The sequence below is a fragment of the Echeneis naucrates genome, chromosome 9, assembly GCF_900963305.1.
Source record: "Echeneis naucrates chromosome 9, fEcheNa1.1, whole genome shotgun sequence".
NCBI classification, from domain to species: Eukaryota; Metazoa; Chordata; class Actinopteri; order Carangiformes; family Echeneidae; genus Echeneis; species Echeneis naucrates.
In genome coordinates, this window is record NC_042519.1 from 5,235,675 (window position 1) to 5,263,081 (window position 27,407).

General features: G+C 43.1%; 1 protein-coding gene across 7 annotated transcripts in view; it reads right to left on the reverse strand.

Moving 5' to 3' along the window:
* The window catches only part of fbrsl1 (fibrosin-like 1), a 262,394-nt gene that overhangs the window by 138,571 nt on the left and 96,416 nt on the right, over positions 1-27,407 (reverse strand). For all 7 annotated transcript variants that reach the window (XM_029511662.1, XM_029511661.1, XM_029511665.1 and 4 more), the window contains exons 3-4: positions 11,645-11,746; positions 6,998-7,033 (exon numbers count right to left, since the gene is read on the reverse strand). In XM_029511662.1, coding sequence (XP_029367522.1) covers positions 6,998-7,033; positions 11,645-11,746 — 138 coding nt within the window. The remainder of the gene's footprint in view (positions 1-6,997; positions 7,034-11,644; positions 11,747-27,407) is intronic.

The window sequence follows — 27,407 nt, forward strand, 5'->3', positions numbered from 1 at the left end:
GAGTGATTAGAAGACGAGTGGCAGAACATGACCTACTTAGTAGAACTTTTTTGTACAGGTTTCGGAAAAGGTACTTGTGCGGGTAGAGTTAGAGAAGCGGGTGGGGGCTCCACCCAAATAGATTCATAGAAACATTAAAGATAGAGGGAATAATTGCTAGGGGGTGTTTATGAATATGGAATGCGGTCTATTCATCTCATGACCTCTCAAACTCAAACAGGGGCTTGCAGTCATCCTCTGTGCTCTGGCTTTGCAGCCAAAAAGCAAAGATGGATGCATTTGATCCTACAGATATGCAAGGTTAAAATGCAAAACAAAATATGAATTAAACATCATCTGGCACCATGTAAAGGCTACAAGAGAAGGTTTTAGTACATTTAAAATTATCCCAGAAAGGGTTGTGGGAGGTGTGAGTTTTGAAAGAGCTGGAAAAAAAAAAAAAAAAAAAAAAAAAAAAAAAGGATGAGAAACCTGCTTTCTCAAAATATGTGACTGCAAATTCCAAAGCATCATTTCATTTCTTTGCCCTATTACAGTTCCATACTGGAAATCCACAGAGGCCATGAAAAAGGAACATTTTAGCTCTGCTGTAGAAATGGGCCTGCCTCTGGCTCTTCTTAATTTCAGGCTTTGTTTGTGCGGCGTCGGGGAGCTCTTGTGGGTTTGCAGGAGACCCGCAGGCCTTTTGTCTCATCAGTAGAGGTGGTTTCTGCTTGGTGCCTGCAGCAATCTGTCGGCGTATGCCTTTTATTCTACCTCTCCGTGCGAGATTTGGCCACAGGTCGCAGATTAGTGGCAACACAGCCATCACAGGAACACTGCTGTTTGTTTAACCTACAACTTCTACGACTGAAGCAACATTGGATTGTCATATCAGTCAGAGAAAGAAAAGCGTGAAGAAAAACCAAAGCTTGTGCTGGGAAATGAAGTCTCTTCTTTTCATTACGTTGAGCCCAAACTAAAATGGCTTCCGCTGAATTCCTCGGGGGACACTGGCAATGCTGCAATGCCTGCTTCTTTAAATGACACAGACTAATATTACACTTGTGGCACTGAATTAATAAGCTGCAGCATGATAAATCTCTATGATTTATTATGTTCCCTCCAGTGTATAATCAAGTTGAATAAAAGAGAGAGAGAGAGTCAAACACAGGGAAATTGGAAGAGACAGAGTATTGAGACACAAGAGACGAGGCCCGTCCTCTGCACAGCTGAATGGACAGGCTTACATAGCTTTGAATGAGAAGTGTGAAACAGTCAGCCATTGAAATCAGTGGGTGTCGTGTTTAGCAGAAGGAAGGAGATTAAAATACCAAAAAGTTCAATGAGCGCTGTGCCGTGAAATATGACATATGGAACTGCCAAAACAGATCTAGCAGACGTTCTTTCCCTCCAAAACCAACTATTTCTTTTGGAAGCATGAATTCCCCATAAGGACGGTTTATGAGACTATCACACCTCTATGGAAGTCTCATCCCACAATCCACAGGAGGCTTTCTCTCCCTCCTGCCTGCTTCTGGTGGGCTGCCATCGTATTCATTCCCCGTTCCCAGATAGATGTTTGTAATTGGAGCTCTAATTTATGATCGGGCCTTGGTGCAGGATAATGATATGGAGCATTGTAATTTGCTGATGCAAATTGTACGTTATAATGGGGAGCCATAAAAACCCCAGCAACATCTCGGAGACTTGCCAAACACCCTGAGCGTTCATTACAGCCCTCATTAAAACATCCACGTCGGCACTGGGAGCTCTTACAAATGGAAGGAGCATGTAATTGCTGCTTGATTGTGGTATATGTAACATATGATAAAGTGGAATTACCACTTTATTTGTCTACAGTGTCCGTGAAACTTAATGGGGAGAAAGCCTGCAGTAAACAAATCCTCAGAGCATTGTTTGATTGTTACATTATAGGGCTATTTGTTTAAAGTGGGGCAAATGTGAGTTAGGGGACAGTGCATCCAGGACAAACTAAGAGTGATGATAATCAAGGCTGGGCTTAAGGGGATAAAACTAATGCTTTTACCCCCGAGAGTCTGTGTTTCATTTGGACTAACTCCAGCATGGGTGATAGCGTAGAGGTTCATCGGGGAATGCATTAACAGGATTTAATATAGGAAAAGATCAGTATTGTTCTTTTTCATTATCGGGCACTAAAGTCATCGTCATCCATTTGCTTTAAGCTCGGTGCAAACAGATTGGAAAAGGTTAGAATGGACCACTGAAGGCACCTCTGCTGAGAAAATATTTAGTACTAATGCCGATTTGGGCCTTTGGGGTATAAGTTCTAGGTATTTCCAATCGTTGATCTCAATTCAGTCCTAATGAACAGAGTATGTGGAATGCGGTGAAGCTGAACGCCCTAGCTTTTAAGCAGCCTTAAGAGCGAAGCCAAGTGGCAAAAGCAATTAAGAGTTCATTTAGAACAACTGAACTATGCTGGGGCTGCTTTTTCTGAGGCCCGGTCAACACTAATTCACAGTGTCGCCTTTTTATTCAAATGACCTCTCCCAGAGTTCCCTTTGTGTTGGTACCGTTCTAATGCATCTCCATTAGAACAAAACCTGAGCTGCATTGCTGAAAATGAAGTTTTGCCTCCTCGACTCTGAATGATAGCAGGCCTCTACCTCCAAAGCTGTGTGTGCTCAGCCACTGGAAAAGGATTTTCAGCCATGCCATTCAGCCCGGGCCCTTGAAGCCTGCAGCCTTTATCTGCAGACTCATTGATTGATGTGTTGTGGGCCCTGCTGTGGTTAACAGCAATTTTTATCTGTTGCTAGCGGCAACAGCCCAGGTCCCTGGTGCGCAGAGAGCAGCAGGGCCCGGGATCTGAAGCCGGACCGCACACGGGGATAAACAAATAGGTTTTTCAAGGCGGACAGCCCTCATAGAGAGGCCCCTGACAGGCAGTGCCCCACCCCAGGGCCAGGACAATGTCAGGGCCCCAGCCCACTCCTGCTGGGCTTGTGGTTTCCTTCACTAATTTTCACCATGTGCAGAGCTGGTGGTATGGAGACACCTGCACACCCCACGGTAAAGCAAGCAGAGTGAGAGACAACAACATAGACAGATAGACTGATGCAGACAGTCACAGAGAGATGTTGTTTCCAGATATTTTGTGTACCATAGGGCAGAAGCCATGGTTTTATTTTAAAGTATAAAGATATCATTTATGCCCAATTTCTTTCAATCGCTATGTTTAGCATTTAATCCAGTGAATCTGTGTCGTTTTGTTAAATAAAGCGTGAAGCTTTTAATGGCTTCTATTGTAATTAAGTGACAAAATCCTTGTATTCGATAGAGATCTTGTAAAAAGCCTCATCACTCAGACAGGGAAGTCTATTCGCCACAATGTGGAGGTCGTGAATGCCAAATCAATTAAAACAAGGCTGTTTAAGAATGCACAAATGACTCTGAGACAGCTCTGTTTAGAGTGTAGACTCATTTAGCGTTAAATATGATTATGACAACCCGAGCAGAGGAAATTAAGTATGGGTGTGTCTGAGAGCTCTGAGCACCCTCGCTCAACCCAAACAATGTGGGTAAGGTTGACGTTGGTTGGTGGGTAAGGTTGACGTTGCAGACAACCCCCCCCCCCTAAAACAGACTAGTCAGACTGTACTGTCACAGACAAAGCTCTGTGCTTTTATTGCGTGTAAAGACATCAGCCGTAGCGTGGCCTTGGGTGGTTTCAAATGATGGGGACTAGAAGACTGTGGCTCAATCACTTCATCTGAAAGAAAAAGGGAGGTGTGTTGTCATTCTCACTCATCTAGAACATCTCCTTCTCTACAACGTATATCCAGCCCAGGGGTAGTGACAGAATGGGCAGAGAGCTGCAAGATTTTTTTTTTTTTTTTTTGACATTTTCCACATCTCTTGCAGCCTGTATCTCCCAGGCGCAGAGGGGGATGTTGGATTCTTTATCAAGAAACCCCTGAGAGGATGATAAATCGCTAGAGCCCGGGCCCATCTCCGCTGGAACAACAAGCAGGTAGCAGTGCAGGAAACAAGGCACAGATATTGTCTCCCAAACATAGCTGAGGCTATAATGAAGCCTGCACAAAGCAGACAGGAGAGAGTCTGCCGGATAAACAATTCCATACCAAGTCTTCCACAGACAGCGAGATAGTGACTCTCAGTACTGCTGCTATGTATCCCTGCAGGACTCAACGGTCAAGAGATTAGCCCTGACCCATGAATAAGGGATAAAGGGGTGGTGGGTGGGGGCAGCGGGGTGTTGGCAGGTGAGTGGGGTAAGAACTAGGAAGTGTTTTCACATCTAGCAATCTCATTAATTGAATAAACACGCTGTTTGGGAAAAGTAGAGAGTCGTTCATAGTTAGACTACCAGGTCTATTTTCTGACAGGATGGATAGTACGAATGAATAAAAAGACTCTTTTAGTTTAACTTAAATCACCTTTTTATCTCATCTATAATATGCTTTAGTGTATTTTAATGATCCCATGCACCAGGATTTGCAGAATGTGATGTTGAATGATGTCCTGTCCGTCGCTGGGGTCTGTTACAATGGCCATGAATACTGTGATGAACTACTACTTCTATGTTGCCACAATATAAACAAAACAAAACAACAACAAGAAAGAAGTGCTTCTTTTACGGAACTTTAGGAAAAAGATGCACGCATTCTTCCGCAATATTATTCCACTAAAGTCAACAAATATCAAAGTTCTTCAGTCAGCATAAATTACCAGTCACAATCAGGTTATCTTAAATATTTATATCACTGACTTACTATAAAACCGAAAGCTCTATCAACACCTAATGCATGGATTCAATGAAAAGTTAAGTTTTGACCAATATCAGTTAGTGGTAACAATAAAGTGAATGAAAAAATTGAAATGAAAAAAGAACAGATTGTGAGGAGGTACCTGACTAAAATTCATAGTATATGCAAGATTTGCAAGTGCAACTGCACTCCCCCATGTGTTGTCGCAGCAGACAATGTGCTCCGTATGCATCAGCCAAGCTTTTTAACACACTATAAAAGGTATCTGCTATGTCCAAAACACTCAGGGGGCTCCAATTTCCCCTTTTCATGGGTCTGGCACCGCAGCCTAGAGACTTCTCTACATTGTTGTGTAAACCACTCAAATGAGGCCATTCAAGCCTGGCAGGCAGCGCAAGAAGGGAGACATATGGAAGCATAAACAAGAGGATGTTTTATCTCCCATAGATGTAGAAAACAAACTGTCAGTAGAGATTACTTTTTCTACCTCTTAGCACCTTGTGACAGATAACAAGCCCCAATAACCCACGTGATATTCTGATTTGTTTGCTGAGAGGAGATCAGCACCAGGAGCCAACCAGCAGATAGATCTGCCTGCCCGTGGCTGATGGTGCTGACTGACTCTCTATGCCTGCCTTGTTGACCTCCCCCCTTTCAACCACCCACATGCATAGCCTTTCTCTTCTTCTTCCATTCTCTCTGGCCACTGGCCTTTTCCACATCCCATTCCTCCTCCCATACCCACTCAGCCTCTGCCTAGCAGTTCCCTGGAGCCCCCCGACACTACCCCCATACCCCCCTTTGAAACCATCATACTGTAAAGCCTGAAGCACTTACAGATAAGGAGACCCCAGAAATCAAGCAGGCCTGGCAGCAAAGCAGATTGGAAGTCAGAGCTCAGCACCCAGGAGGTGCCCAGAGGCTATAAACGTTGTAGATAGCACCATCGGATAGCCAGAGAGGGAGCCAGACAACGTGGAAACTTCCTGCCCTTGTTACAGGACTTTCCTTTGCTAACACAATGCTCCTGCCCCCAAAACACCACCACCACCAAACCCCCTCCATCTCCATTTCTGCCCTCTCTCTCTCTCTATCTGACTCCCTCCTTCCTCTTTTCAGATAAAGAGAAAGCCTTGTTCCCTGCCGACTCAAACTGACAGCTCAAGCCAAAGGGCTCCACGAGCTTTTTGGGAGGGTCTTGTTTGTTTTCACCCATCTGTGAGTATGCAGCCGCTGGGGAATTGAAATGTGACATGTTCTATTAAAACAAAATAATAAAGAAAAAAGATAGCACACAGATCAATGCCTTTTGATGTTAAGCTTTATTCAGCGCTTTAACTGCAGTCCTTTGAGGCAGATTAACGATGACAAACCATTTATAGTTGTTTTGTTTGTCGGGATGATTGCTTCCAAGCTGCAATAAGAACTGCCATATGCCACTCATCAGCTAAAAGTGGCACACTTTAAAGAATGTTCTTCTTATGAGTTCCCCTTTAAGCAAAGGACATAAAGGACGACACTGTCTCTATTACCTAGAGACAAGACACTGAAACAATGTGAGGGGAAGAGCACAAATTTACGGTTCGAAAACGTGCAGGGCCAAGGCAACAGATGCTTTCATGGGATAAAAATAGTCCTGCACTGACAATTTGTGAGCTAGTGTATGTTTGAAAGGATTAGGTTGGTGTTTTCAAAGCCGTCACTAAATATTCCTCTCGGGCACATTTTCTTTGAACAATAGTCTACATGTTCTATGATAAAGATCATCTCGCTGACTCCCATTAAGGCACAGTCACTTCCAGCAAATCATAGAATATGTTTAACTGCTGTGGCTCTTGCAGTGGGTGTAAAAGTATGCGCACATCTGAGGTGGTGCAAAATTGTATTTATTGCATTAATGCAGGGGCCTTCAAAAGGCTTTTAGGCATATCGTCTGATATGTGAGCGAAAGGATCCTCCACTGACAGTCACTGGAGGAAGACATAAAACTCTGACAGCCAAATTGCAGCACTGCCGAACGGTGCTGATCGATGCCAATAAAATGAGGCTCCTTTCGCCAAGGTAGCACAGGACACCTTCCCGCAATTTAATCAGTCAGTCAGCCAGAATTAATGTTCCTAATATCATGATTTCTCCATTACTCTATTTAACATAATTAAAATGTCGAGCGCCAGGGCCATAAAGCGGGTCGTTGGAGATTGTAATTCTGCCGTAAAGCTATGAAGCATGAAAATGTCACTTACCGAGTAGCCGCGGCCTGACAGGGAGTGAGTGGAACTCTGTAGGGAGAGAGAGGAGAACAGGGATGACCTTTAAGGAGCGTTTCACTCGCTGACACAGACATGATGAAGCAGTGCCGCTTTAATATCAATATTCACGTTAACCTTTTACCCGCCCTGCCATGTAACTCCCGCCCACCCACACATCACTCCCATACATCCTGGCTTCCGCTACCAGGTGAAGCTGAGTCACACCCAATTTAAAAACAATCACTCATGTCCTGCTGGTAGACCTGATTAAAGCTTTCAGGGAAATACGCTGAGGAACCTTAATTATTTGGTCAAATTATAATTAAAGTAGTGCACGATAGCCATTCTCACAATGACTAAACAAATACTAAAACGCAGTAACTAAACTGTGCATGTTCCATTTAAAGGATTATTTTGAATATGTCTGCCACTGAATGTGCTGATTTCTTTCTTCCTGGATGATGATTTGGCCTTTGCTGTCTTGATTATACAAGCACTATAATACGTCCTCTGAGCACTGATTGGACTTCTCTGCAGATTGGAGACTACAGTGAGTGGCTACAAGAGATGAAACTTGCTGGGGCTATTTAGTTAGTATGCTAGCATCAGTGGAAGGAAATGACAAAAGCTACAGATGTTGGTGAGTGTTACTTGTAGCCAAGTGAGTAAAGAGCTGCTCTTTCAAATGTCAGCTGTGTGGCAGTAGCAAAACTTAAATAAAAACCCCATTCTGATTCAGGGATACTAGACCTAGGACATTTACTTAGGCAACTACTTGGCTGATGATGCGCTTTTATCGTTGCTACAAAAATTGTTTCTGATGCTTTTATCGCAAAGATGAGGTTGCAGCATAGGTCAAGAAGACACATCATTTTACTTCACTTTCTTCTGTGTTTTAAAGAGCCTGACATTGCTTGGCATGCGGGGGTTAATCAATCACTTGCAACAGTAGGTAAAATAAAAAACACATCTTTATTGAGAGATTGTTGTACTGAGAATGAGAGTTAAATGAAGGGTTAGGGTTAGGTGATGATTTCTCCACTTAATCTGTTTTTATAATATTGTATGCGTGCTGCACCACCAGGCATTTTATCATAGTTTTTATCAAATGTTTGATTGAAATAGTAAAAATTCTATTTTAAACTACTTAGTTTAAAATGCCATTTTCAATTTCATGTAAAAAAAAATATATATCATGTAACTCTTCTGTCAGTTTTTCAGTTGTCTGACACATTTCAGAACCAAACCAAATGTTTCCCATCATGTTATACAGCCTTGTTTGTCCTCAGGATAAACATTTGTTAATGCAGGAGATGTTTTGGCCCATCAACACCTCCTGGGTTTCCTAATGCAGTCCTCTAAATGCTGAACAAGAGCAGGATGGAGGCAGAAAAGGCTGGGTTTTGTTCCTGTTCTCTGGCTCTCTCTGTCTGTCATTGCCCAACCCGAATACCAATCTCTGAATCCCTCCCTCCACTTCCACTTTTCACTGCTTTTATTCCTCTGTCTAGATTGGCAATCTCTCCTCCACCCACCCCCCTCACTCAGTCTCTGGAGGGGACTTTTCTGCTAGACCAATTTCTTCCATAGGTCCACCTTCAATCCAAACGACCTCCCCCGCACCTTAACCACCGCTGCCTCCCTTGTTTTGCACCCTCCCAATGCCCCTCATCCATTCTCCCACACCTGCTCTAGGCCTCAGCCCTCATCAACGCCTGTGTGCCCCTCTGATTTGCAGGACGACTCCTGTGGTGACGATTAGGGAGGAGCCCTGCCGCGAACCGGAAAGCAGGCTCTGTGGGAATCAAAAGGCTATTCCCACTCTGCTCAACCCCTATGCTCCCCTCATCACTACCACAACCACAGAGGAGGCCAAAGGAGTGCAAAGGAAGAACTGCACAGAAGGCAAAATCTGTGGACACAAAAGGGCCAAGAGTGTTTTCCAGTGAGAATGGGGTCTGTTGTCTCTGTGTGCATGTTGTGAGTGCACTTAAATTTGTGTGTAGATACATTTGTTTATGCATGTGTGTGAGTGCATATGTGCATAGGTGGTGGGAGGCCAAGGCCATTTGGAATTAGCCTTACTCTGTAGAGTTCATTCAACTTGCAGCATTGTGAGTAGAAAGAGAGGCTTATTTAAATGATAATGAGGGACAATCCATTGGATTTAGTGCTGGTGAAGGGAGGAAAAGAGGGGAGGGAAAGGGGGGATCCATTAAAACGCCAGCGGTTCATAAGCCATAGGGTCGGCATACAGCTAAACACTCTCTCTTAAAAGCCATTATACATGGCTCTCAATGGATTTCTGCAGCGCTTAGGACTTCAAAAGGATTTAAGAACCCGCCCCAGAGAGGGAGTGTGGGGGAGGGAGGACGAATATGTGTGTGTGGTGGTGGTTCTGGTGGTTGGTGGTGAGAGGGAGGGTGCGGATGCTGGCGGCATTTAAGGGTTAACTAAACAGCCCCAGAGAAGAGAAATGTTGCTAAATCCACCCCCTAATCCTCTCCCCATTTCCATGCTCCCTCCCCCACCACCCCCCAAAAAAAAAGAAAGAAAAAAGAAAAACATGGCGACAAGTGGGGAGGGTCCAGTCCATCTTCTCTCAACCCAGACTATTGGTTTTTGTCATTGCACAGAGGCCAAGAGGCAGGCCAATCAGAGCTCAGTGGAGCATGATGAGCAAAGAATCTGAATGTGCATGCCCTCTGTGGCAGGAGGAGCAGGTAGGTGGGTGGATTTGGGTGCATGTGGGTGGGTGTGGGTGGATACAGGAGGGTGTTAAAGACCATGACAGCACCAGAACTGCCGCCCTCTCCTCTGCAGGACACAAATACACTGGAACCCACCCCCTCACATTTCCCTAATCCCTGTGTGGCTTAGTGCCGGGGCCCCGCTGCACCGCAGGCACAATTACCTAGTCAAAATAAACAGATAAAGACCCAACCATGGCAATGAACAAACAGCATCCCCTGCAATTTTTTTTACCCCCTGCTTCCAAATTGATGCATGACTGTTTTTACAGGCGGGCAGGCAGGCGCGTTTGCATGTTGCATTTGTCTCTATTTCCTTTGGCAGTAAGACAAGAGAAATCCATTTTACTCATTGCCGACGCGGCATCATTAGTTAAGAGCTCTTAAAGCTGGGAAGCCACTTTGATGTGGTGGAGCGTATTTTCCGAAAATTAGCAGTGCTCTCAGTGCAGTGGCGGAGATTTCATGGAGCTGAAAAAATAAGAAGTATAGGGGAGACGATGACATGGTGTTGGTGAGGTGCCTAGCTGGGTGTGTGTTTGTCAGGTCCAGGCCTTCACTCGGTGAAATCCAGCAGCCGGCGGTGAGAGGGACAGACACGCAGAGCAAGGTAGAGACAGACAGAGATAGATATGGGTCGTGTGGCTACAGCGATCAGCGTCTGTGCACCATTTATTTGGCAGCAGATTAGAGAGACATGCCACATCTAACACCGTCGCCGATTACAGCGTGCAATTTTCATCAGTGCCTCCCCCCCACCCCCCCCACCCCATCATCGCTGCCAGAACCACCCCCTCCACCGTTTCCACCCGCACTCAACCACCCCTCCTCATCCGTACCACCCCCCCCCCCCCCCCCCCCCCTTTCTCTGTGCTTGTCGTATATCCCTGTCAGAGCTGTCAACCAGCGTCGGTCTTTTATCTGACAAGCCTGCCTCTTCCTCCTGACTTTTTCATTAAAAGACAGCCTTTTACACAAATTCAAGAGAAATGGTGCGAGGGGAAGAGGGGGACGGAGCACAGGAGAATCAGAGCAGCGAGGCTTGGAAAAAAAAAAAAAAAGAAGGAGGCTGAAGACAGAAAAAATTAGGCTGGTGATTTTTCTTTTCTTTTTTTTTTTTTTTTATAATAAGGCTGGATTTTCAATTGGAATGCTGAACAGCTTAAAACAATGTATGTAATAAGTCATTAAAATTATTTTCTTTCAGTTATTTTTCACCCCAAGTGGAAAAGGAAGCTGCATATTTTCCTTCCTCTACTCTTTCCCTCTCTCCTCATGTTTTTGTCAGCTGAAGGAATAGTCTGATTCAATTTGGTGAGGTTTGGGAGGCCTGTTTGACAGGCATTAGTTAGGAAGAATATTTCTACATTCATTTAAAATGAGCCGCTTGGGAATTTGCATAAATTCTTATTACTTCCTCTGTATCTACATTGCATTATTTCATCCCCTACGCTGAACCAGTGCCTTGCTTCCATTTTCCTTTGCCATTTGCTCATCCTCTAAATGGGCTGGCATATGGATGCCGGCGCAGTAATAGTTTCTGTAACCCGTTCCATTCTGAGGTCAGGCAGGTCAGCCGACACCTGGCTGGACCGCGTTAGGTCATGTCTACATTGAACTGCACCGTGCTTTAAATAATGCCAGGCCAACAAGGTGATGATCATTTCCTGTTGATGTGCTGCCAGCCAACCAGTCTTTTCCCCAATGCACTGGGCATTTATGAAGTGAGAGCTGCACACAGCAGGAGCCACTACACCAGCTGCCCTCTGATCTCGGCCCCGGTGTTGCTGTCGTCCACCCGCTTTTTGTATCCCATTTCAAGGGTCCCCAGGTTTGGCCTGTGAAAGTGGATAGCCTGGCTCGCTGTAGGAGGTCTGTGAAAAGGTCTTACCTCACTGAGCTGCTCCTTGGAGTTGCTCCTGTGCGGTCGGCTGAGTTCCTGCACCATTTCATCCTCGGTAACTTTGACCGGATGCAGCGCCAAAGGTTTAATCTGCAGAGGATACGGGAAAAAGAGGAGGACGTCTTATAATCATGTACCTGATTCATGCACCATTCATGAACCAAAGCACTCACAACATCAGGTAGGAATAAGTTACCACCATTTTCCTGTGACGCTAAAGCTACTGATTTAGTCTGTCTAATATGCAGAGGAGAAATTATTATAAATTAATTAAATATAATTACACATATTAATATTATGTATTTAATGTGTTTCTACCAGTTTAATATCAACGCCATTATTTTAATTTGTTGAAAATCATCTTGTTTAGCATTATGCCTGCCTCATTATAGCAGCATTTCAGAGGAATTTAAATGAAAAAAAAAAAAAAAAGAATCATTGGGAAAAAAAAAAAAAAAAAAAAAAAAAAAACTGATTCTAAACCCACCCAGAAGTGACCAAATAGACTGCTAACAAATTAAAAGAAATGAACGGAAACACAGGATGACAATACTACCATCCATACGGCATGAGGGCTCACTGAAGGGCTTTATAAGCAATACAATAGTGCAAATTATATTAGATCTCAACACAAACGTAACATTTAAGGGGGGATTTAAATAACAACTAAATGTGTGAGGTAGGGCTGTCACCAACACCAAATAAGAGGATGTGTTTTGGAAGAATTGAACAGAGTTCAGAGACTCAAGGAACACAAAAGCTGTTCTGGCAGATACACTTTTATGAACATACAGGTACAAAAACGCCAGCGCAGTTGTTTCTCCAAATATTTATGATTCATCAGTAAAGCCTTAATAATCTATAATCTATTAATTTTGTGTATTTCTCATAACTGAAAATTGGAGTGTTAGTCCATACCCCAACAAACAGTTCAAAAGCATGTTGCTGTAACAGCAGTATATTAGGAGGTGCTATTTGGACTGTGCGTTGATCTTGAAACGACCCCTGAAACAGCAACAAGTTTTTGTTTATTTGCGACACTACAAAAGAGCCAAACCTGTCACAGCCACTGAGGAGAAGAGCTATCTATTTTACATCAAAAGTTCAGACACCATAATAAAACACACTGCAAAACAAAACCATCAATTGGACAGCAATGATTCAACCAGGGGATACAAATTAAAGTTCCATCTTTTCTCCCGTCACTCACGGCGGGATCTAAAAATGACTCAACAAGTTCAGCAGATATGCATAACAATACAGCAAAACCAAAGCTTCGACTGCCTCACAAAGAACCATTCTCCTTATATCCATGTGGTGTCTCACACTTCGGCGTCAGTTTGTGCTTTGGGTAAATGCAAAGAAGAGGTGGCTTGTTGAAAAAACACCTCCACCCACTGACATGAGAAATATTCAACAGCGGGAATGGAGCAGCAACGAGTCAGTAAATGCAGCTCTGTCTACATACATGCATGGCACATGATGTGTCAATAAAAACAAGATTTACAAATGTCTATCGTGTTAGTGAATACTTTATGCTTTCTTCACTCCATCAGCCAATACCAAATAATATAACAATCATAAAATGTATCACTATTTAATATTTATAACATTTTTCTAATTCAAGATCATACATTTCATAAGTCTGCCTAGGAAATTATCCTTGTGTATATAGAATATTGATAAAGCTACTCTAGCAGTTGTGACGTGCCATTGATTATTCTACATATTATCTTAACATACACTATATGCTATTAGTCAGGTAAAAGTCCATGAATCAATATTTTTCGACTCATGAAATGAAAGGCTTATCTTGACCACTTGTAGGGCATGAGACAATGTTAGTGCACACTAAGTTCACACATTTTACATTAGCACAACTCTCCCTCACAACTCTGCACTGTCACACATTAACTCACACAGAAAGAAAACATTTTTCTTTGACTTTATTTGCGCTGTTTCGTTGTCACGAGAGATCTTACAGTGGAATCAGCTTTAGTTGCTTTAATGTACAAATACCAGTTTGTGTGTTCAACCCCAATGCCAACATGGATGGCTTGTTTTATTGCAGGCCATCAAGACCCGCAGTTGGCAAGCATCCAAATTCCCAACCAGATGGGAGGTTGGCTAGCTCAGCAAGGAAGACTTTGCTGGCGTAGCATTGGCCAATCACAATGTCCTGTGTTGCTTCCCCACCTTGGAGTACAGTGGCGATGGCCGCGGGGTGTAATCCATTTGACTAGCAGTTTGCATGTAGCAGCTCCCCCGATGGCTGGCCCCAGTCTCCTGATCTCCACTGTAATTTAAGCAGATCACTGCTACAATTAACCTTTCCCGGTAAATATCAATTATGGCCCCCGGCTGGTCTAGAATTAAAAGGGTCATCAGCTAATCTGACAGGTCCTGTACGCTACCACCTGGCTGGGAGAGAGGGAGGGATCCCAGGCAGCAGAGAGAGAGAGAGAGAGAGAGAGAGAGAGAGAGAGAGGGAGAGTGTGTTTGTCTACCCTTGTGCCTACCAGCTCAGATGCCAAGTAGACGCAATTCCCTTTTAATTACCCTGCCGCCGCTAGGGCAGGCATGCTGATTGGCCAAGGGGCATTAGCAGTGCACTGAGGTCAACAGTGACAGAATGAGGGTGAGATGGGGTGAGTGTGGTGGAGGAGAGGAGGGAGCTGCCACCAAGCAATCAGGGTGTAGAGATGGAAGGAAGAGAAACCTGGCAGGTGGGCCTAATCAGGTTTGACTCCCACCTCTACCTGCCTCTCCCTCTGCCTCGCTCACTCCTGACTAGCTGTCAGCCTAATCACTCCTTGAATCTCAAAATAGATGGTGGCCTTTTTGATTTCCTTTTCTCAAGGAGAGCACAAAGAGAAAAATTCCTGGCTGGCTGGCTGGCAGGCAGACAGGCAGGCAGGCAGAGACAGAACGTTGAGGTACAGTCTGTGACACATCGCCGTCAAGTGCAGCCGTTGATTACTTTGTTTACCCAGCTTCAGTGTTACTGACAAATTTCTGAAGGTGCTCAAAGTGTTTCTGTCTCCGCTGGGTCCTGCAGCTCCATTACCCAGTCAGCAATCAACTTGGCTATTGATCAGACCGCAGTGTCTAATTAGGCACCTAGGTTAATGAGGCAGCTTGCAAGGACCGTTCCCTGAGCCGCTGTTCATCGGGACAGGAGAGCAATTGATCTAGGCTGGAATTCACCAACTCTGACAAAAGATTGACAACCCCGACTGCCTGTGATTAAGGCAGGGACTAATTTTCTGTCTGGGGAGGTATTTAATTGGCTCTAAGCTCCCAACTGTACAGCTTTCATGTGTTGTTTTTTTTTTTTTTTTTTTTTTTTTTTTCCTTTTTTCTTTTTTTTTTTTTTAGGCTACTCATTAATGTTAAAGGACAAGTTAGAAAGCTTGAGGGTTGGGCTAATGGGCTGTTCTGGGAAGTGATTGGTTAAACAAGTGGTGACACAGTTTAAAGTCTTAATGCTGTTTCACTGCGCTTGAACTAATGCTTTTGGAAGGCACTCTGGAAGCCGATAGGGAGCAGGTCTTGGCCGCCTGGTTATTTTAAGGAGGTTTTTACTCTATTTGTTTACATTGGTGGTTTAACCCACAGAATATAAGGGCAAGATTAATCAGGCTGAAAGGGCAAATGAATGGGATTAATCTATGTGTGTGGGTGCAGTTTGACTTGAGATGACAGATAGAAGAGACATGGAAAAACACAGCTAAGTCAGGGCCTGTGTTTTACATGAATAATGTACTGGAAATTAGCTCCATTAGTCTCGGTATTGAACATGTCTGCAGTTCCTCTCTGGAGGCTGCCGCTCTGTGCTCTTTAATTATCTTCAAAGGGCCCTCCAGCATCTTAATTTCCCCCCAAGTTGAGTAGTGCCTACTTGGTTTTGCTCATTTCTACTACGCAAACCCTGGTTGAAGTCACAAAGTCAGCAGCCGAGAAAGGACTAGTGAAAGCATTGATGGAGACAGGTGCGGTTCACATCAGTTCATGCTAGGCTTGGCTAACTTTCCTCTTCCTTTTACTCTTCCTCACTCCCCTTGCAGTGTCGATCAATCTGCAGCCTGTCAGTGGGGAGCTGGCGAGAGGCTGGCGGGTGATGCTTTGTTGTCTTGCTCCTTTGATCCTCCCCCCTCCTTCACCTTGCAGCGGGGTTTAGGGGGGCATCGGATGGCTGTGCGGTCTCCCACCTTTTCCTCCATGAATAAGAGAAGCTGTTAGTCCTGACCTCACTTTTCTTCTCCTTGCTCCAGCTCCTCTCACTCTGCCTCGCTTCTCCCTAGCCTGCCGTCACCTGTCAACAGCACTCAGGGAGGCTGTGCCTCACCCTTGTCCCAGTGTCAATCCTCATTACTTTAGGATCTTGGACCTTGTCCCCCGCCTGCACGTTCTTTTTGAGCTGTCATGATGCTTTTCTGCTCCACACTACCACGCTCAAATTTCCTCTCTGGGCTTCCCTTGCACAGGGCGGTGAAGACACGAGGGGCAGTACTGGAAAGGGAGGGCTAAAGAGGATGGATACAGATCCTTCCTCTAATTTGTTCTGAAAAGTGTCCTGTGCAAAGGACCCTCACCCCCATTAACCCAGCGACAGGCTGCTACCGCTGCTAAGGGAAGCCTCAGAAACGTGCGTGTGTGTGTGTGAATGGGGACCCGATGCTGCGACAGGCAGAGGCACCTCAGAGCTCGGTGCTGGAGCCCAGCACCGGCTCAATCTATCGGCTCATTATCCCCCCCGCCCAGTCTAGGGTGCAGACAAGTGCACTTTAGGGCCACAGGCCAAATTGATTCATCTGCCTTCATTTTCTTCAGGCTCAGAAGTGGCAGCTGCTTGGAGGCAGGGGGAAGGAGCGATAAGATGGTGAGAGACAGAGATGGGAAAGAGGGAAGCAAAGAGAGTGTGGGATAGAGAGATGTAGTATATAGGCATTGAGAGAAAGAGGTGTTTCTGGCTTTGTTCCCTATCCATGTCTCATTTTACTTTTCCTCCTCCTCCCTCGTCTCTCCCTCTCTCTCTCACTCTCTCACCTTACTGCACAACCAACACCTCCCTCCCTTGAAATTGCTATCAAGACATGCGCTCACTCCCCCACCAAGTCCCAAGTTGGAAATTAGCCCAAGGACAAGCGAGTGGATTTACTACAGGGAGAGCAAATGGATTTTTGCTTTTATTTTGACGAGTCCCAGTGTATCCATTACGCCTTTTAATCATACATTATTCATAGAGTCCGTGTTATAATAAATGACCACATAAAAAGGGTACACATATTATACAAGGCCTAAAATGCCCCCATAACTCTCTCACCTAGTGCACTCAAAGGTGCATCCCATTTGTACACTGGTTCACAAATATGAGCCTGTGAAATCGCAGTAAGATGGCATTTCTATTGCAAGCAATGACACAAGGGCACAACAAGAGTTGGCAGATTAAAATCAACACTCATGTAAATGAGGTACAGAGTGAAGAAATTAAAGTGTGCGACCTACTAGCTATGCAGCATATGTTTTATGCACAAAATAAAAGCGAGAGAGGGGTAGAGAGAGGCATATTGTAGAGCTAAATGGGATGGCCACCGCAACTGCCCAACAGCAAAACAAAGCAGTCAATGCGAAAGCAAAACCGCCTCCTCTGCCTCATTCCAAGCCAACGGGGACCTCGGAAGAGCCTGACGGTCCCGTAGGGCCTTGTCTGGAACAGATGAACTGGGAAGAGGAGCACTCCCTGTGGGCCCCAGGTCTCTCCAATCACTCTCACCATATGCCTCCTGGGGAAGTGAGGGAACAAGGAAAGAGAAGAGGAAGGGGCGGGGGGAGGTGCACCTGCTCTCAAAAATGAAACCATCCCTCAGCAACTGTCCCGGGGGTTCACTGACAACCGCAACCAACACACACGTATTTCCACACACATAGGCCTCACCTGTCAGCCACGACCGTAGGAGCAGTATCTGCCCTGCACTGATAAGCACAAGGCCTTACAGCAGAACCACCCCAGCCCCCACCTCTGTCTCCCGACTCTCACTCCAAGGCAAACATTTCTCAGAGCTACCAACAACAATTAGGCCGATGATGTCAAAATGCTAATGATGTTATTGGAAGGAAAGCAAGAGAGCAATGCTTTGGATCTGCATTCTGCTCTTCATTGCAGGAGCCAATATTATGCAGATCTCCCTCTCTCTTGTTGCTTTGTAAGAAATGCATGGCTTTGATTTCTGTGTACACTATTAGTGTTGAAAGCAGTGAGTGCATTCCGCAAAAGATTTATGCATGCTAACAAGAAAAATTCAAATGGTGCTTACTTGTGGAGGTTGTACTATCATTTTTTTTAAGTCGAAATGATTTGCAAGTCAAAGTTCACTTTGACTTACAAAAATGAAGGCGCATGCAAAGTTGCAGTGAAAAAACCTCAGGTTGTGGTACATGCCACTGGAAATGCCACATTTGCACTTAGTAAAACCTTTTTGGAGAGACAGAATGATTTATTCATTCATTTTCAAGTGTGTGCTGCTGGACCTCTTACTGCTGCAATTATCTTGGCAGACCTTTCAATCATCAAGAGTATTTTCAAGGTAATGAGGAAGCTTAGAAAGACTCACATGTATGTACATATGTATGTGTCAGTAAAAAATTCATTTTGTAATATATATATATATATATATCTATTTGTGCCTTACAATCAAACATAATCAAACATAATAATCGATCAATCGATCCTGTAATCATCAAGTCACTGTCATTGTTATATCCATGTCTCTCAAAGTTCCACTGCTTTCTTTATGTTAAAGAAAAAGAAATTGCCGAATGCGGAATGATTGACATAAAAATCAAATTAATGCCATTCTCAGAAATAATCTTTAAGAATTTAAAGATTTAAAGAACACTTCCAAATATATAACTGTAAAAAGAACAGAACTTCAATAAATAACTAATCTGAAAATAATCTGACTTTTTATTTTATTTATCTATTTTTTAAAGCAATATTTCAACCAAGTTATTGACTGCATCGTTCAGATATCTGACGAAGTGAGATAAAAATTTTCCTAAGACTCTAAGCTAAAAGTGTCTTGCGCTGCTCAATACTGTGACCATAATAACTGCAGGTATGCTACATCAATCACAGATTCTGCAACAGTTTCATGTGGAAAGGATTTATCAGTCATGACTCTCAACTCCTTAACCTTTAAATGGACAGAGATAAGGCTGGCGTAAACACTTTTATCAGCGGATAAGGGTCTGTTGGCCAGCCAGATCAGTGGTCCAGACAGATGTTGAAATGACAGAATGTCTGACTAAACACACGCAGATTTTCACAACTTGAACTCACATTTCTAACATTTGCTAGATATCAATGAAAATACTGCTCTCTTTAAACACTATATAAATCTAAATGCAGAAACATTACATACCAATCATTGCTAAATAATTGTAGTAAATTCATTACAAAGCTTTATCACTATGATGATTCACACATCACATTTGTATAAATAATTCGAAATTTCTTTGCATGCCACTTTAACTTCTTAACTTTTCATCACCAGTTACTTTTGACCGATGCCACTAGTCCCTTTGCTAAAAAGGCTTTAGCTCTGATGAAATCCTGTAACACCATTAATTATTTTTTAACACTTGAAAATGATCTTATTAGCAGTCGGAAAAAAAAATACATTTTTGAAAGTGCAACATTCACACTCTCTCCTGTGACTATGCTTGATAACTTTGTCACCCTCACACATACTTTAAAAAATGTTTAATTTCCTCTAATGTAATCTGAAATAATTATCAGCCAGAGCAGACGTACATACTGCAAATAGGCCCCTTTTAAAAAGCCCACAAAACACACACCTTAAAACTAGCTATCGTTCACCACGACATAATTAAAACACTGAAGATGAGATTGTGGGGTAAAGGAAATGAGCAAGCAATTAAAAAAAAAAAAGCTAGATGAAGAACAGTCTGAAACTTCCAATCAGTCGAACTTTAGACTGTGTTCTTCAATCAGGTAAGAAAATGGCCCTTTAATAGAATGTCTGAGTAAAATCGTGCCATGCTTCTCAATCAAAACACTCATGCTTTTGTGGTGACCAATGTGCAACTGAATGTTGACCATCAGCAACAGTAACATGTAATTAGCAACTGAGTAAGGTAATTTCTCCCTAGCTAGATGCAGTTAGCCGTTGTATAATTTCAATTGTAGTGCTGTTTGACTGTTGGCAAACTGGAAAATGGAAAATCTGACATATTCGAAATGGGAGTGAGTTCCTTGTTGAATCTGAGAAGTGTTGAGAATCTATCAAGCACCCTCTACTTGAAGGCCATTTTGTTTCAGTTATCATAGAGGTGGAAAAGGTATAATTACAATAACAGCCAAGCCTATTTCTGGGTTCTTTTTCATGTATAATGCATATTTTGATATCCACTGGGTTTTCAATGATTGTCAAAGACTTAATAGGATGCATTTCAAATTTTTACTAACAGAATCGGTGTGCGTTTGAACTAATATGGGAGGTGATTTGTTTTTGTAGGTCTAAACAGGTTTCTATATAAAACAGGACATTTAGCAGTTGGAAGGATACACGTCAGTGCTCCCTGACGGGCAAAACATCTAATGGTAATAAACATTCTTATTGATCTCATAAAATTGTTTTTACTCACCAGCCAAAACCATATGCCAACAAAAAGGTGATAAAACTGGCCATTGCCAATATATCCCCTCACACCCGCCTATGAATGAGCAAGAATAACCAGGGTAGAGCAGGAGAAAGCTACCAAAGTCACCTGATTTACCTAATTTAAATTGTAAACTGTAGCACTGTCAGGGAGAGCTAATGTGTGAGAGATGGGAGCTGGGGCATGCCATCTGAGCAGAAAGCGAGCTTAGAGGGAAGAGACAGAAAGAGAGTTTTTGAGATAGAGATGCAGTCTAGGCAAGGAGTCAGGAAGTAGTCTACAGTCAGAGAGCGAGAGAAAGGGAGAGAGCCAGAGTGCTCTGGGCTTTTTAATACAAGGCAGATGCAACACATGTAATGAATCAGCTTCGGCTCGATGCAGCTTCCCTCTGATGTCTGAGAACTCGTCCTGCCCTTGGAAAACTTCTGGGACGTTATCTCATGCCTGCACAGCACACAGTGCCAGTGAATTTTTTGAGGAAGTGTTATGTGTTGGATGGAAGTCGGGGGAGAGAGGTAGGGGAGTCGAAGTGTGTGTATGTGTGACAGCAAACTGAGGCTGGAACGTAACAGTGTATGTGCATGCTGCATGTGTTAAATTACTTAAATCTCCATCTGAGTTCGAAACAGCCCAAATGCTCCCAGATACAGTATCTCTGTATGCACTATTTTGTGCGTATCTATATGTAAATCAAAATTTTTTTAGACCCCAAAGTACAGTACAGACCAAACGTTTGGACACACTTTCCTACTCATTTGAATGAGAAGGTGTGTCCAAACCTTTGGCCTGTACTGTATACTGTGTATATTTTTATACCTGCTGTTGAAAGATCAATCAATGTGAACATTGACCTACAGAATACCTGCACGACCTGATGCATGTCGACATTGCCGCCTATAGCCACCTCGTTGTTGGTTACACCTTTTACTTGGAAAATTAATATATCCTCATCAAAACATGTTGTAGGATTTTACAAAAATTCTATCATGCTGAGATTGAGTTTAAAGACAGCTACTGAATACTTGAATAGTGCACGTGAATACATTAAACGAACGTAAAAAGACATGATCTCCTCTCTGTTGTGTGGTTTGAAGTTTTACTAGCATATTGGAAGGACCGATGTGTTTTCACATCGGTAATATTGACATGCACCAGCAAAAGTAGAATACGTTGAAATTAAAACTACGAGTGCAGTCAATTTAGTAGTTTCAGGCCCTGGTATTGAGATTACCAGTTTATCTACCAGAATGGCTGATTGCTGACTGGGAAACTCAATTATCTGCTGTGACGAACTTCTATTGAATTGGATGTTGTTCAACTTTTTGTAAACAAAATAATTGTGCAGTATAATAAGTCTACGTGGTACTAAACGGCAAGTATTGGCACTGCACATCATTTAATGCTCACAACAGCCAGCTTTTGTATTTTCATGTGCCATATTCACATTCTTGTTAAAAACTTTAGTCTCTTTCATTTTCACAATTTTGGCGCTTTTATGCAGTTTTCTTTAGACATAAATTTATGAAAATATAATATAAAAACATTATATATGTATAAATATTTGTAATAGATATAACTATCCAAAAGCCTATCTGTCCAAAACGTCCAATTTTGCGTTTTAGATTTTTTTTAAGCGCTGTATGAGGACTTGCAAAATGAATTTTCTGTTCTGCAAGCCATTTTAGATGCATTCTGGAATGTGATGTAAAAAAGTGAGGAACAAACCTGAAGAGGAACAAACCTGAACCTGAATATGGAAGTGTGTGTGTGTAACAGTCTCCCAATCATTTTAATGAGTGTAGGGAAAAAAAATGTCTTGGCATACTCGTCACAGTCCCTTCTAGCCAAGTCCCCCTCCTTCCAAGCAAAGAATCATTGCTCTTTTGACTTGCAGCAAATTGGTATAATGGTAGCACATCACACTGCCGTCACACTTGCTTTCATCTATCTCCATATGCAGGCCTGCATAAGAAATGCTTAAATCCCTATGAGCCCAGATGTAGAACGTGTGCAACTCAAGCACCTGACATGCAGAAATATTAAGGCCTTGCAGAATAAATGGAGTACAGGAGAGGCAGACAGAAGACAAAGAGGGTAAACCCAGAAGGACAGGAAAGACCAACAGAAGAGTCTGGACTGCAGGAGGAGCTTGTGAATGGCAGAATTAGTAGAAGGTAGGAGAGCGTACAGTGAGACAAAAAAAAAAAAAAAATCAGTGGCGGAGAGGAATCACTACGCAGGAGGTCTCCTCCCTGTCATTTAGTTGTTTGGCTGTGACAGATGCCTCTTTGTTGTCACTTACATCACTCCTGCTTGGACCAGGAGAGATAGGCTTGTGGAGATCGAGCTAGAGGACGAGGAGGAGGCGGCGAAGGAGGAAGGAGCAGAGCAGATAAGATGAGAGGATTCTACAGCTTTGGGTTGGTTATGGAAATCAGGACTTGGGAAGGAAAAAAAAAAAGAAGAAAAAAAAAAACAGAAATGATGAAAAGCAGATGGAATCAGCCGCTGACATGACAGCATCCAGCCTAGAGAGTGCAGATCTACTGCTTGTGCAATTACATGGCTGCATTTGCATCTATATGATCCCTCAAAACGCTGACATGCACTGGGGATTTGGCTCCGCTGTCTGCGAGTGCCCGTGCACAACGTGTGTGTGTGTGTATGTGAGCATATTCACAACATTAGATGATCTGACAGCCACGACTTGTCACAATGTACACTACATAAATGACGCAGTCGGCAGAAGAGGATCATGTCCATTGTGTTAATAGGGATAATAGTGATTTAATAAGCTTACAGGGGGATTCGCTGTGCATTCAGATTGGATGAAGCCATCTCCTCGACCGCTCCACTTGTTCCCAGATATGGGATAAACCAAGTCTAATCTGCGTCCCGTTAAAATGTTGGTTAACACGTTAACATGTCATTAAACGGCAGCTTAAACTGATGTGTTGCATTATGTGGGCCGGACGGAGGCCACCAGGTGTACTGGTTAAATCCTGCAGTGTGCAGCAATACCTGAATGATATTGCGTAATTTGAATTTATTCTTTGCTAATAATAGGAATAGATGTTATCACTTCAAAGACTAAAGTGCAATAATTTGTTTGGGTTTTTTTCTTTCCCCTGCTTAAGCAAACAAAGCATTTGGTGATCACTAGCGTGGAAATCTTTAGAGTATTCAATCTGTTTTCTGCCAAGCAGATTGACTTTGATGGTATTGGTCTTTAAAAATCTCAGTTGTCCTGCAGATTTTGTATTTTCGAACTCAACATGGCAAGACATTTCAAAATAGTCTTTTTCTTTTTTTTTTTCATTTTAGATCCCAAACTCCAGGACATCCATTTAAGCTAACTGCATTCGACACCACCCGGGCTACCTTAAAATCCTGCCGTGAACACCATGTCTACATTATGAAGAAAACCAAAGATGACCCATATTCGGGACTAGCTGTCTCACCGTTGTCTTTTTCTCTGCATGCTTGCCACATCCCCCCTCCCTCCTTCCAGCAGACTCATACATTATAGTATCCAAACTGACACTCTGCCACTTCCAGCTCCCAAAAAAAACCCTCAATGTGTCACTTCTGTCCCCTTCACATACAAAGGCTTTGTTTGGGCTCACGTGTGCGTGTTGGTGAGGATGCATACACTTTCACTGCACCACTTGATGGCAATAACACATTGTAATAGAACAGCACGTACACAAACACACACATGTAGAGAGCGAGTATATGTGTACGACTTGGCAATGACAGCAGAAGGCTCGCAGCATATTAAGTAGCAGTCAAAGCAGGAGGAGTTGGGGCAGGACAAGGGAGGTGAGCAGTGAATGTGAAAATGACGAGAGGATATTGGGAGTCTAATTGTCTTGAGGAGAGGCCTGGACGACCTTGGCAGGGTGAGAAGTCAGGGGCTTTGGCCTCCCAGGGCATGGCGCTGCCAGGGTAATTGTGCCACGATTTTGACCTTGCATTCCTTAAACCCACCCTCCCCTCCTTCTTCCTTTCTCTCTCTATGTCTCTCTTTCCCTCACTGAGGCTGGAGAGGAGCAGGGACCTGCTCTCCACTCTAATGATGTCAGCTCCCCAGAGGAAGCGTCTGTCTGCTGAATCTCAACAGCTAGCCTTCAAAGTCTCAGCCTGACCCAGGAGCTGGAGGGAGGCCTGGAGGACAGTGGGGGAGGATCTGTCCAGTATGGTACCACTGTAGCCTCAGCTACCATCACGACCAGCAGACCTGAAGGGGGGGTCACAGGGGTCCTGATCCTTCCACGCTGTTTCTGTTAATGGGCAGGCCAAATGCAAACATGGGGAGGCAGATTCAAGATGAAAACTAAAGAAGGGACTGTAAAAATCAGCAGAAATATTTAACAACTTGTAGCACTAAACAGCAACCAAGTGACTACTGCAAGCAAAATGGGGGTTTGATGGGTCCAGAATGAAATGCAAAAATTCAAGTATAAAATACTCTGACTGTTGTAGCTGCTCTCAACATCCTTCTGCAAACCTTCTGTACTCTGAAACACAAAACATGTCCTGCTTTTTACTGCTGCGGATTAAAATTAATTGCTACAAACCTTTATATAACACTGACAATGACGATAGCAGTTATACCGATCTGACATGAACTTAAGCATACCCTTAATATTCACTATCTACATTCTACCTTAACGCACTGAGTATGGACTTTCCATTGTTTTTGTTTTTTTCTGTTTGTAATTTGATAGCACTCTTTGGGGAGGTTCTTGTGTTTTTATTTCAATTTTGGTTTGGATTGTCTGTGAAAAAAGAACAGAAAATACACAGTAAATAACATTTATATCTGTTAAACAGTAAGACTATTCCAGTCTCCTTGGACTTAGAATATGGATTATTTAAAGTCAAACACGCGGTAGTAACTAAACAATAAAGGATCTGGCATTGTACTTCATCCTGCTGCGTGGATTGATTTACAAAAGACTGGTAGAGTAACGGAGATCAAGGAGTGTATGTGCAAATATTTTTGGACCTAAACAAATGGCTCTGGAAACATATTCTGTTATGTGGGCATGATAATATATCAGCAGGTGTATATTTAGCCGCAGCAATATGTTGAAACATTTGGGTCTCAGATGGAGGATGTACAGGAGCGTGATTGATCTGCCCCAAGGCTTTTCTGTTCCTGTTTGAACTTGGACTGTCTTTTATTCAAATCGTAGCTAATCTCACCTGCAAGCCAGCCAGGCATCTATCTACACAGACCACATCTGGACTTAAATCAATACCAAAGCAGTGGTGAAGGAGCGAGGGAGGAAGCAACAGATGAGAAAGTCTGATTCGGCGTGATATTTATCTGGGCTGTGGTTTGTCAACAAAGAAGGAAAATGAAGCAGATGGCCCCAACCTTGGATTTTTGCTCACTGCATTCGAGTGAAATGCTGGAAGAAGTCATACTTATTTGATGACTGTGGAAAGGGTTCTTGAAGTCCCATACCAATGGTTTGTGTATTAAAAATTTGAATACCATTCAAAAACACTACAATGGTATTGCTGCCCAGATATGACACGGATTCATGTGCTCCCTAACTGTGTAGTAGTTTCCAGACACTCATCCACTTTCGGAGACACCCAGCAATCATCTTAAAGCTAGAAGCACTTTACCACACGTCTACCTATTAAATTTCATCAAAGGGAGGAAGACAGAGGGGGCAAATCACATAAATCTATAGGCCAGCAGTAGTGTAGAAAAATGGCTCCCACAAGACCCCACTCCCCTTCTACCTTCACCATTACCTCTCTGTGATTTCTTTCACACTGCTGTTCAGTGAGTTTCTGCTCGAGCCATTGTCACAGAGGTAGGAGATATAGTAAAATTGCCTGTCTACTTGACCTTCCAGGGATAGTGAGGCTTTTTATCCTCCACTTTCTTTCATTCTCTCTCCATCCTTTTATATTGCAGCAGCTGCAAGGCCAGAGACCATGTCTGCCTTGCATTTCATCGAGCAAAGTTAGTTTGACGGCAACATCTTATGTCCATCAAAATGCCACAGAACTGTTTTCTAGGGCGCATAAATACCCATAGCTTTGCTCTGTTTAGCAATAATAAGTGTTCACTGTAGGTACATCTATATCACTGTGAGTGTACATTTGTACCCAGTGAAAGAAACAGCAAATGTTCTATGAAAGGTAGATAATGTGACCCCATCAGAATGAGAACACACAAGTAATTTCCAAACCAAAATGTCTCATCATCTGCTGAACCACAATGGACTTGCCTTGGTGCTGTGCCTTTGAAAATGGATGGTAAAAGCAAATATTCAAAATGAAGCTTTCGAGCGTAGCATGGTAGTATATATTAGTGCTGAGGATATGCACACATAGAGACAGAGATCATTATCTGATCTAAGTTTTGCATGCACTTTCCACAGAAGGGCAACGAGCTGTGGTGGTCTCGATCCAGATCTGACACACTTGAAACCCATTGAGAGTTTCATGTCTAAGATGAAGTGGTGAGAAGTTAAACAGTCAAGAACTCAGCTGAACTGAGCTTTACACAACATGTGAGGGATATGTTGGGTCTCTTTCACCACTCCATAAAGAACATGATCTGAACCTACTCTGTGTGTGAAGTGCCCTGATTCGACTTTGTGTTGATTTGTCGCTATATAAATAAATCTGATTTGATTTGATCTGATTTACATTTGACTTACATTTAACTCACAAAATAGTGCAATGAAATGGAGCCCGTTTGCAACATGTCATATACATCTAACATGCAGAGATGAGAGTGTATAACCTAAACATTTGTCTGTAATGTTGTTAAATGTTTCCTAATATTCTCCATCTGAGTATTGGAGATACAAGGCAATGTGACATGGTACTAGATTTAACAAGTCTAAAGAACTGCAAATCATGGAAATTTGTTGCAGGACTTAATAGTGAGGGAGCTATTCTGATGTAAGTTGCGAGCAGATAAGTACTCTGGACCTCAGGCAAAGAATATTTAGTGGTCAAAAGACCATTCAGTAGAATTTTTCTTTAATTATGACAAAACTATGTTAAATGAACAAATGATTGAGCTTCT